Source organism: Colias croceus, chromosome 3 (assembly GCF_905220415.1).
Source record: "Colias croceus chromosome 3, ilColCroc2.1".
Classification (NCBI taxonomy): domain Eukaryota; kingdom Metazoa; phylum Arthropoda; class Insecta; order Lepidoptera; family Pieridae; genus Colias; species Colias croceus.
Window position 1 is genome coordinate 4,222,652 of NC_059539.1, and position 12,863 is coordinate 4,235,514.

Consider the following 12,863-nt stretch of genomic DNA (forward strand, 5'->3'; position numbering starts at 1 on the left):
TCAATTGTATGTTCACGTCTGCACTGTGGTCTTTAGCTTCCAAAATAATGTGTTATCTGTATAAAACATAAGAAAAATAATATAAAACTTATAATATAAATGTTTTCTATTTGCAGGGATTAGTTCATAGCCGGCCTACATCACTACACGATATGAAAGCAATAGTGAAAACTTGGCGCAACCGCCTGCCAGTGGTAGCAGATCCACTGTCTCACTGGGGCGCTATTTTCACGTGGCGACAGCATCACTATCAGTTCATCGCTTCGCATTATGACTCGCAAGCGGATCATGCATCCAATCATAGCATGCTAGGCGTACATGCTAGTGCACAGGTAAATACATAAGAAATAGGTCACTCTACTGTTACATTGCTAAAAAAATTAATAATGTTAATAACGTTTTTGTTTTGCTTTTTTTTCAGGCTATTATACACTTCGCGAAAATAGCGCGGAAACATAACTTATCCGGCGTGTGTCTTGATTCCTTGCATCGTATTTACACAATACCAAGTGTTCCCATCGTGGACTGCTTCCAGAAAATTCGACAGCAAGTCAAATGTCACATACAAATGTCTTGGACGGAAGGCAAAGACGAATTACAGGAAGGGCTGGATATGATAGAATCAACCAACTTCAAATACTTTACGAAAGAAATGACGGCTGAGTTTTACGCGTTCAAAGGATTGCTTTTGGCTCAATTGGGCAGGTCTGAAGATGCGAACAAAGCATTCGCAGCGGCTGTTCAGCTACATGACACATTGGTGAAGGCTTGGGCACTTTGGGGAGATTATTTGGAACAAATATTCATAAGAGACCCGAGACAGATATCAGCTGGTGTGTCGGCCATGACGTGCTTCTTGCACGCATGTCGGCACCAGAATGAATCAAAGTCGAGGAAATATTGCGCTAAGGTATGTTAAATTTAAATCAAATGTTTACGGAATATTTTATACTTATATCAGTTCAAGATACTATGAAAAGTTTTTTAAAATTGATTCCAAATAGTTCTTTTTCCGCTTTTTTTTATCAAAAACGTAAATGATTAGAATGGAACATTTTGAAATGAAAGTTGTTTTAAGCTATTGCATAGCTTCTATCGCGGGCCTTGAGCGCCGGGACCGAATCCAGAAATTGCGTAACGAACAACCTCACGCTCCCCAATCCGATGGGCACGTAGGTGTGGCTTGAAGGCATAGCATGCAATAGCTTTACCGCGGCAGTCCCCGAGTGCCACACGTCTTTTAATTTTAATTTTATTTATTTCTTATATTATCAGGTATTATGGATGTTAAGTTTCGACGACGACAAGAACAGTTTGGCGGATGCTTTAGATAAGTACAGCGTGGGCGTGCCTCCGGTACAGTGGTTGCCATGGATACCACAACTGTTGGCTTGCCTTGTGCAGTACGATAGTAATGTGATACTCAATCTATTGAGTCATGTGAGTTTCTTATTTTTTATCCTATATTCTAGTTTCCAAAAAATTATATTTAGATGTGATTGAATTTGTTCAACAAGTACCTTAATTTTTTTTTTTAATATTTTCATTTGACTTAAAAGCAAATCTTATCGTAATTTAAAGGTTGGAAGATTGTATCCTCAAGCTGTATACTTCCCCATACGCACATTGTACCTGACACTAAAGATAGAACAACGAGAGCGGCACAAGACCGCCGAATTGTCTGCTCATCTTCCATCTACATCCACGGTTTGTATAAATTCAATATTATGGTAAATTCTTTTTGAGATTTTCCTCAATTTTGTGTGTTTATTTGGTATAGATTTTTTAGCATTATTTATTAGATCATCTAAAATGAAAATAAATAGACCTATAAAATAAACTGTTACTTATAACTGTCTGACTGACTTATGGTTCTGGTTCTGTGATTGCTCGATTTGAAACAAAAACTAAGAAATGTTAAAAGAATGTACTGATGACATAATTTATAAGTTTTTATCTTTATCTACTATAAACAATGAAATCCCTTTTCTTATCTATGATTTTTGTTTTGAACAACATAATTTTCCTTAATGCTACAATCAACCGTCAACACAGGCGGCAAAGACCAACGAGGGCGGGTCCACACCAAGCAGCACGAGTAGCGGCGGCAGCGCGGGCGCGGCAGAAGCTGGGCCCATCAAAGCCACGCTGCCCATGTGGCGCTGCTCCAAGATCATGCAGCTGCAGCGTGAGATACACCCCACTGTGCTGTCCTCGCTCGAGGGGATCGTGGACCAGGTGTGTATTAATGAGAAGGAATGATAAGTTCATGGTATCAACATCAAAAAGGAAACAATCAATTTACTCAATTTAATGAAAAATTCATTTGTTGAGTACAAATTGAGTTGACCTTAAATTTATTATAAACTAGCGGCCCGCCCCGGCTTCGCCCGTGGTACATATTCACGTTTTCTCTACATAAGAACCATCCTCGTAATTCAAAGAATATAATAAAAAAAGAATTAAAGAAATCGGTTCAGCTGTTCTAAAGTTATGCGCTTACCAACACATTTTGGGATTCATTTTTATATTATAGATTATGACGGAATTCGAAGTCAAAACATTTCTGAGGTAACAAATGTAAAAAAGAAAGATTTTATAAACAATCCTGACCCGCTTTCGTGAAGGTTAAGTTTTTTACGCAAACGTTGTTATGATGATCTATCATCATAAACTTTATTCACGCACAAACATATTTTTGGAACGAATTTTCTTATCGCGCGTTGTGAAAGGGGTCTAGACGGAAAAAAATCTTACGAAAAGTTGTCACAACACTTTTTGCTAGAGTTGTAAGCCGTGCGGCGTGCGCGTGGTTCTCTGTCTGTCTCTCTCTAACTTAACACTTCGTTCCATCCGGATGTCCCTTGACATCGCTCAAGTTTTTTTTTATAAAATATATTCTGTAGGAAATTTTGCATGTTACCTTTTATTATCCCGTGATATCCGCAGATGGTATGGTTCCGCGAGAACTGGTACGAGGAGGTCCTGCGGCAGCTGCGCGCGGGGCTCGCCAAGTGCTACGTGGTCGCGTTCCACCACCGCGCCGCTGTGGGCGTGGCCACCGTCACACCGCACACGCTCAACTTCATCAAGAAGGTCGTGTCCACGTTTGGCATTGGCGTTGGAATGAGTGAGTATACTTGTATAGTGCATGCGTGGGGTGGATTTTGATAATGGGGATGCGTTTGTTGATGATCAGCAGCAGGAAATAATAGGTAGTTTTGAGTTATTGAATAGATTGTTTATTATTTTTATCTCTAGAGTTATATTTGTCGAAGAAATTTTTTTAAGACATTTTATGGAGATGCTGATTATACCTAGTGATGCGCATGAAGTGTATCCTTAATAAGACTTAAATAATATACAAGGTGTCTCGTATGTATGTAAACCAAAGTTCAATTGACCACAGTAGTCCAGATGCGGGACATCCTGTATTAAATGAAATTATAATGTGACCATACATGTGATACTTTATCGTTATAAGTTTGGTAATGGTAAATTTGTTCGGCTCTAGCACATGATTTTAACGAGCCACCTATAAACTAATTTCTTGAAAATAAATAAATGCTATAAAAAATAAATAAAAACAGAATATTATAAAATGAAAAGTTTCGCTATTGACCTAAAAGATAAATCTTCAATTCGTAATTATGAAATTTATTTTGTGTTTTTTGTAGAAACAAATTTTATTTCCTGAACGTTTATTATCAACGTTTATTTTCCGATGAATATCTATCGAAGGGTAATTAAAACGTTTTATACAAAACGAAGTTTTATTAGTTAACATTATTTTTATCAGAAATTAATTTGAAGTTTAATTTCAGAGCATTCTGGGAAGGTGAAGGTCGATTAGTTTTTGTTTATTCCTATTAAGTTTTGATTTCTAATATTGATGAATAGCCAGGATAATCCAAATTTCAATTTCCTCATTAACATTGTGAGAAATTTTGCGAAAGAGATATTTAATTCCAAACCAAAAAAAAATATATATATATATTAATTTAATAATTTTGGATTATTCTGTAGTAGATATACTAACAATTAATTGACATTACTAACATTTTCTTTGAAATATTTCATTCAGGCATTATCAATGGAAGATAAAGCATTAGATTCAACAAGTAAAAGCTCATCTTACCTCAATGCTTGCAGGCAACAAATATTTTTGTTTATTTTTTTGTGTAATGTTGCTTTCTTCTTCATTAATTATTATTTTAAGTTGGTTTAATTTGATTAGAATTAAATAACGTTGCACTAGGCTCACGTATTTATCGAGATCAATGAAATATTATGCGAGGCACTCGGGATTTCATCGAAATCATTATTTTTTAGCAGCTTTTTTTAAAAGAAACTGTGTAGACAGAAATCATTGCATTTCTATTTACACCATATATTTGAAAGTGATATTATACCAAGTATTTTATTTTATTAATATTCATCTACATACATACTGAAATTCCTCTTTTAAATTCTCTTTCATGCTGCTATAGCAGACTATCTTAGTGGGTATATCAAATTAAATATGTGTCTGCATTAATTATTTGCAAATGTTATTGATTTATCCTTTATACGTTATGTATGTAACCGAAAGTGTTCCTATCCCATGTTGAGTTAAAAAGTGATTATTTAAAAGTTTACTCACGATATGTATTGCACATATAGTTAAATATCACTTTGTCACAATCCAGTAGATTTTTTTTTATGTATTCACGCTATGCGATTTTATGTTATTTTGCGGCTACACACCCCTTTTGCATTAGTGGAATGAGCTTTTTATGGAATACTTTGATGTGTGTCAATTCATTGTTGCATATGCGAGCGTCGTTATACACATACTCCATTTTGTATGTCTACAGAAAGTGTTACAAGTTCTGTAAGTGGTGCATTCTCTTCAGCTGCATCGGAGAGCCTCGCGCGGCGCGCGCAGGCCACGGTCCAGGACCCCGTGTTCCACAAGATGAAGACTCAGTTCACCGCGGACTTTGACTTCACCCAGCCCAACGCCATGAAACTGCAGAACCTCATACAGAAGCTGCGCAAGTGGGTCAAGATCCTAGAGGCCAAGACGAAGGTGCTGCCAAAGTAAGTAGAGTCGGGCTCGAGAGCGACGACGAGGTAAATACGCTGACTATTTTTTGTGCCGTCCCTTAAATCTAAGATTATTTAGTATAAAGTAGTGGCTTGTCACTTTAACACTCACTAACACCTAACACGTATAATTTAACGCTCATTCATTTCCTATATTTGATTGATCAATTTTTTAATAATATTTTATGTTTTCCCCGCTTTAGATCGTTTCTCATTGAAGAGAAATGTAGATTCCTATCGAACTTCAGTCTGAAGACTGCGGAAGTGGAACTGCCAGGCGAATTTCTGTTGCCCAAACACACTCACTACCACGTGAGGATAGCTCGGTTCATGCCGCGCGTGGAGATCGTTCAGAAACACAACACGTCCGCACGTCGACTGTACATTCGCGGTCACAATGGAAAGATTTACCCGTACCTAGTTGTGAACGACTCTGGGCTCGGAGACGCAAGGCGGGAAGAGAGGGTATTGCAACTGCTGCGTATGCTGAACCACTACTTGGGCAAACAGAAGGAAACTTCGAGAAGGTTCCTGCACTTCACGGTGCCGAGGGTCGTGTCGGTGTCGCCGCAGATGCGTTTAGTGGAGGACAACCCGAGTTCGTTGTCTCTGTTGGATATTTACAGAACTGAATGCGCGAACAGGTATGTTTTGTTATTTTTCAAGTTATGCAAGTCATATATTTTGTACAGATAAAAAATTAAAGTATTGTTTAATACAGGGGTGTGGAATACGACGCGCCTGTGGCTCGTTACTACGAGCGGTTGGCCGCCGTGCAAGCGCGCGGTTCGCAGGCCTCGCATCAAGTACTACGGGATATACTGAGAGAGGTACGTACATAGTTTCAATGAAGAAAAAACTAAATCCTATAAAAAATAATCTGTGACATGCTCAATTTGACTCGATTCGTATCTTTTTTATTTCTCTTTTTATCGTTATTGCCTTTAATGGTTTTTTGTTATCAATAATAACATTTTTTTGTGGGTAGGTGTGAAATCATTTGCATAGTTTTTTTTTATCTTGTGTAAATTTTAAAATTTTTGATTGAAATTATTTTTTAACAAACAATATCATGTATATCGTTTACCATCATACACACAAGCTACATATTCGACAGGTGCAAGCTACAATGGTGCCCCGCGGGCTCGTCCGCTCGTGGGCGGCGGGCACGTTCCCCGCGCCCACGGACTACTGGACGTTCCGCAAGATGCTCACACTGCAGTTAGCTCTCGCGGCCGCCGCGGAGTATGCACTACACCTCACACGCCTCAGCCCCGACCAGCTCTACGTGCACCAGGACTCGGGCCTGCTCAACGTGGCTTACTTCAAGTTCGATGTGGACGATGTTACCGGTGCGTATATGTGGTCTATGTGAAATATAACGAGCTCGGTTGTCCGCTCTGACATAAAAAATAAACCGTTCTATCCTAGCTAACATGCTCTAGCTAGAGCTTCTATTGAAGTTATACTTCTTTTGGCGCGATGGAGAAAAATGATGAGAGTGAATTTTTACGATGCGCGCGCACACCGACACCTAAATTTAACAGCATGAAGTTAGTTCTAGGTGGTATGAAAATTGATAACTATGTTCAAGTTGCATATTCTAGTATTTTTTCCTTCTAACGCGTGTATCTAAGTACACACACTCTTTTTTAAAGTGTTTTATTGTTTACTGCACGGTTTTATTCCATATTCTATCAAGTAAATCTTTGGTACGCACAAAACAACAATACTATGAACTGAAATCATAAAAATTACATCATTCAAAATTAAATACAAACTTTGTTAATTGACGAGAAATTTACACGTGCTTGAAAGTAATTAAAATAATTCGTGATCATAATGAGCTACGCCCACTTTATATTATGGAATCTATGCGCACGTTTGTATAATTTAAAATTTAAATAACACAATCGAACTTCCAATTCCAATTAAGCATAATTATTAATTCTTAGCTATTAGTCCAGTACAAATAGACACGTGAAATGACATATTGGGAACACGTAATGTTCACTTTGATTGCTTCATAGTGTCACTTTACTTAAATTAAGGTTTTGATGGAAGTCGTGTGATTTAGGGCATGCGGTATCTTTAGGAAACTTGTTATATCGTAAATGTATATGAACTGATTAGCGATTTAGTTAAATGAGGCGAGTAGGCAACTAAGCAAACTTTTATTTTAATAATATGAAGTAATTACGGTTTAAGCTCGATCCACCATAAAACAAAACGTATAATAATTGTTGATGAATAACAATATAGGTACTTACACATATTCTTAAATACTTTCTTTTCTTAGAAACTGAATTGTATTTTAAAAGCGAGCTATTTCAAACGTTTGTAGTGCCTTAAAATTATACTGACATAAAAAAACTAATGAAACTTTATTTAAAATAAAATAGTATAATGTAAACTGGAGATGAAAAACCTTACCTATTGATCTAAGTCAAGTAAAACCTTTAGTAATTTGTTATCAATAAATAGAACTAAAAAACACGAATAAAAACTTGTAGCGTTTGATTGGATATTTATTACTTTTGCATTTTATGGTACTTAATTACAATCATTGTGAACCAATGTGCCTCCCGCGACTTCTCACGCGAGCATTTTAAATTCCCAGTCGCTATTTCAACGCCTTTCATTATTTTCCCAACAGAAAATATTTTGTCACTACACAAAAATTTCCATCCATTATTTTAATTAAAAAAATAATGTAAACGTAACAGAGTAAAATATATATAAATGTCAATAATTATTTACTGAAACTGTATTTATATAAGTATATCAATGACAAAATACCAATCAAACGAAAGCATAATAAGGCTTCTAAGTACTTTATCTAGTTATTAATAAATAGTCCTTGCATATAGAAAAGTAATATAATTTTTCTTGGAAGCTTTTTTACCATTGCCAACTTAAAACCAGTAGCTAGTTAATTATGGAGAATGAGGAGCGGTTTTTATGTTATGGAGATAAATACATGGTACTAAGGACGATTGATAATTCTTAAATCAATTTATTTTTTTATGGCAAGCGCAATCTGGTGGAACTTTAGAACCGATTTCTTTAATTATTTTTTTATTATATTCCTTGAAGTACGAGGATGGTTGTTATGTACAGAAAACGTGAATATGTACCACGGGCGAAGCCGGGGCGGACCGCTAGTTGGAAATAGATTTAGTGGAACTAATAATTGTAGAAGCGCTCGGTTATTGTTTTATGGGTTAATACTAAAATTTTTAAAATTATTTCTTCCCCAGGATTAATATTCAGAGAAATACAAATCAAACAGACATTATTTCTGACACATAATAATTTATACTCAACGTAAAAATTTTCACAACTTATTCTAACGATTTATACCAGATCCGCAATAAAACCGTAAAAATTGTTTTCATTATATTTAAGTTCTAAAAGAATATAAGATTAATGGAAGCCCGACAGCCTTGCATTCCTTAAACAAGTTTTGCATTTTTATTCTTTTACATAGACTCACTCAGCTTCATTTAATGTTATTCTTTTGAATGTACTTTTTGCGCCATTAAATTTAGCTTTAATAACGACAAGACGTTCTGTCTTATATTTATATTGCAATATCGATGTCCACTAAACTTTACTACGTATCAAAGGAAGTTAAAATAATCAAAGCTCCAATTTTATATAACAAGGTCGTCACTAGCCGTGTTGTGCAATCACATGGGTGTATGATATTTTATTTTTACACTATACAATTATACATGATCCGTAGGTAGGTATATGTTTCAGTGGCTGCCGGATGTATTCGCAATAACTTGCATAATTGAGCAATTTAAATAATAATTAGAAGCTATATTACCATATGTAAATGTTTTGGCTTATTTTTATTTTAATCCACCATGTCAATGTGCGATCAGCTTCAAGGTAAAATATAAACAAACAAACGAATGCATATTAATAATTATAATCTTCCTTACTTATAAAACCTATAATCGGTGCTTTTTTATTTCTTTTATGTTATTTGCAGAACTGCTTTGTCGTGTTCTTGTTGCTCTTGAAATAGAGCGATATATTGAAACACATAAAACATTAATAAGGTTAATCATGGATTACTTGTGATTATAAGAACAGTTAGTTTTATTTATTTTGTGCGATAATAATGAATTGGGATAATGTTTTATAATTAGTAGATATAAGTAAATTTGACTTTTCAATACATACTTTTTATGGATATTATTGAAGTTAAATAAAAAAAATTAAGGTCTCAATTACTTTTTCTTGGAAACCTTCAGTCTACTTTTTCATAAATTAAACTAAAACTACATTTAAACGATTTCAATGTTATCGGAATCCTTAGTGATCAGAGAGCGAGTTATCAATCCCAAATCTACAACCTGCAATACTTGACAACCAAAGCTCTATTTCCTTTGATAAAACTTTTACAACAATAACAAAATTATTATTAACAAAATATTCCCCACAGGTGAACTAGACGGCAACCGGCCTGTACCATTCCGACTCACGCCGAATATATCGGAGCTGTTGACTACGGTCGGCATCACGGGCCCGCTTACTGCATCCATTATAGCGGTCGCTAGGTGCCTGGTTACGCCTAACTTTAAGGTAATTATTAGTGGGTTATAACTTATAATTGAGATAAAAGAAAAATTATACAAAAAAAGACACACATGCACTCATAAATACAGATGCACGCATGTACGCACACATATACTTACACACTAATAACACCTTGTCATTTTAGCGTCAAAGGTTATTATAATTCGTGGAAGTAATTCGGGAATGATGAAGCTTTCAGCTGTTGATAAAATAACTTCAAAATTAGCAATAATTTATTTTTTACTAGCTTTCCTCCCGCGGCATCGCCCGCGCAGTCAAGGAAAAACCCGCATAATTCCCGTTCCCGTGGGATTTCCGGGATAAAATCTATCCTATGTCCTTTCTCGGGTATCAAAATATCTAATATTTTACGTACAAATATACAAAGCTAAACTTTCTCTTAATATTATGAGTGTAGTTGAAAATACTTATCATTTTTAATTGAATTCGGGAATGGAGGTTTTTACTATGGCAAATTAAGAGGATTACAAGAGCTAGCTGAAATTGAGTGACTCGCGCACACATTAACACAATCTACGACGGCTGATGGAGATCACGCCGGAGTATTGTACTAGATGGCGCCACAGCGACGTGAAAAACTGACGTGACTAAGAAACAACTAGAGGAGACAATTTGTTTATTTTTGATTTGTTGTATTACTTGGATAATATAAGGATATGGGTGATTAAGTAAAACTAAATCAATGATACTTATATTTTTTTTATTATTTGAAATATGCGGTCGAAAAAAAAAACATATTTTAATCGTATTATATACTTTGAAAATTACCTGTGTACTATTATATGCTTCTTCTAGTACTTGCTTAGATGAATTTGGACTTGAATCAATAACTTCACATTCATGATCAGTTAAATTAGTTTATATGGTATGGTACAAGTAAATTAGTTTGGAGAAATTTTTGCGTTTGTAGTAGTGTATGGTCAGCAAATAAAAAAACAACATTTTATTTTTAGTTTTTATCCTACTAATATTATAAATGCGAAACTTTGTATGGATGTATGGATGTTTGTTACTCTTTCACGTAAAAACTACTGAACCGATTACAATGAAATTTAGCACACATATAGAGGGTTACTTGGATTAACACATAGGATTTTTATCCCGGAAATCCCACGGGAACGGGAACTATGCGGGTTTTCCTTTGCAAACGCGGGCGAAGCCGCGGGCGGAAATCTAGTTATATATATAAATATGGGATTTTAAATTAAACTATATGTGTTTCTCCTCTGAAAAAGATGAGACTTTATTTTAATATTTGCACATTTAACATACGTATAACTTTTACATTAACAATTAACAATATAAAGTTACAACACTTACTTACACACAAATTAAAAACTTCAACAAATATTATAACAATAATAACAAATAATAACAACAATCAACAAATACAAAATTTAACAATTAAACTACGTAATAATTATAACTTTTGAATAAAATGTGTGCTTTATGTTCTAACGGTACCAAACTACCAAGCGACTGACGAAAGACTGCTAACTGGTTTATTTTGGTTTTGTGCGTGTTTCCACTTTCCACTATCAAGTGACGATTTATTTATTTGTTTTGTTTCGTAATTATTATGGTCAAATATTAATAACAAAATAAATTATTATGTACACGATATTTTATTGTTTCACGGTAGTCGCCTTGTCGTTTGCTCAAGGAATTGAATGATATATATTTTTTTTTATTAAGTCAAAACCATTTTCTTTCAAATAAAAACTTGTTTTTATTGAAAACAACAATCAGAGTGTTGCTAGGAATAAGTATAAAATTAAATAGTAATGTTAGGATATCGAAACATTTTTGTATAGGCCGAACGATATAGTGGAAACGCGCTCTAAGATCTGAGTAATATACACACAATGAATTAGTTTTATAATACTTTTTAATTTTTAGTGTTTAATTTAAATAGACATTTATAATGTGGTGCTCATTTTTTTTGTAATAAAATTATCCTGCTAACGCTATTGTATTTTCGTTGTTTTATTTCAAGTGAACACCCATACAATTTTGTCACGAGCCGCCTCTGAAATATATACTAAATATCACTAAACATAATATCACTAAAATGCTCTTACCTTTTACTACCATATCGTTCAGATTTACGTTTGATTTATAAGAACGTTTTTAGTCCTCTTGACCTATGATATAATATAAAAAAGCTAGGTCATTGCTCTTGACGGGTTTTGTTTTATTTCCCATACTTAATATTAACAAAAGATTACAAAATTACAAATAATTTATCAGTAGTCTGTTTAATAGTAAGGAACATGGATTCTAAAAATAATTTAACAACAAAAACAAACAATTCTGGCGGGAAAAAATCAGGGAAACAAGCGACACGTCCGTCTAGTAACAGGCCTCGGCCGGTAGTGTCGGTACACAGGCGTACACGCACACATGCGTACGTTTTTGGTTTGGGAATAAGAATTTTCGATTTACTCGAAATCTATTGATTGGACTAAAAAAATAAATCGACATTATTTTAGTATGTTGCTTGTAGAATTATTTGCCGTAAAAACAGAATGATTGCATGTAGTTAAGTATGGTTTTTAAGCATCAAAAGATTCTTTTAGAGGTATCTTTGTGATTTTTTTCTATCGAGTAAAGTAAGTTGTATTGTGTTTTCAGCTCGATATCTAGCTAGTATATATCCTGAAGAATATCATATATTTGTCTGAGATTTTTTACTACAGTTAATCATATACTTTAAAGCATTATAAAACTCGAGTTTTGCCTCGTTTAGCTCTTCTAAGCCCCTTAAGCATCAAAAGAGAAGTGTACATAAAATTAGAATGGGCAAGATCAACTATCTTTCTACTATAACAATAGACACAAGTTTATTTGTCAAACTCTCCATTCTACACACTGTTTTGAATAACAGAATATATATTTTTTTAATTCTATTATAGATATCGTTAGTTTACATCTTATCGTATGTATAATATGGCAATTATTCTGACAATACAAAGAGGCACTTCATTCCTATTTATTTGTACAGATTACAGTGACGCTCGTGAAATATGTTGTTGTGTCAATGAAATACACGCATGAGTCATCCGTCTTGACTATAAATTTGTTTAGTCTCATTTAAATAAAAAAATACAAATAGATATAAGTATTTTTTTAAGATTGCGAAATTAACATAGACGCCTGGG

The 12,863-nt window shown here is 34.4% G+C and overlaps 1 protein-coding gene across 1 annotated transcript in view; it reads left to right on the top strand.

Annotated features, from left to right (window-relative positions):
- LOC123706427 (transcription-associated protein 1) overlaps window positions 1-12,863 on the top strand; it is a 30,498-nt gene that overhangs the window by 15,649 nt on the left and 1,986 nt on the right. Inside the window, exons 37-47 of the mRNA XM_045655699.1 lie at window positions 117-332; window positions 422-910; window positions 1,276-1,440; window positions 1,582-1,707; window positions 2,056-2,238; window positions 2,950-3,130; window positions 4,857-5,082; window positions 5,292-5,732; window positions 5,810-5,918; window positions 6,206-6,440; window positions 9,548-9,687. Of these exons, the coding sequence (XP_045511655.1) occupies window positions 117-332; window positions 422-910; window positions 1,276-1,440; window positions 1,582-1,707; window positions 2,056-2,238; window positions 2,950-3,130; window positions 4,857-5,082; window positions 5,292-5,732; window positions 5,810-5,918; window positions 6,206-6,440; window positions 9,548-9,687 (2,511 nt within the window). The remainder of the gene's footprint in view (window positions 1-116; window positions 333-421; window positions 911-1,275; window positions 1,441-1,581; window positions 1,708-2,055; window positions 2,239-2,949; window positions 3,131-4,856; window positions 5,083-5,291; window positions 5,733-5,809; window positions 5,919-6,205; window positions 6,441-9,547; window positions 9,688-12,863) is intronic.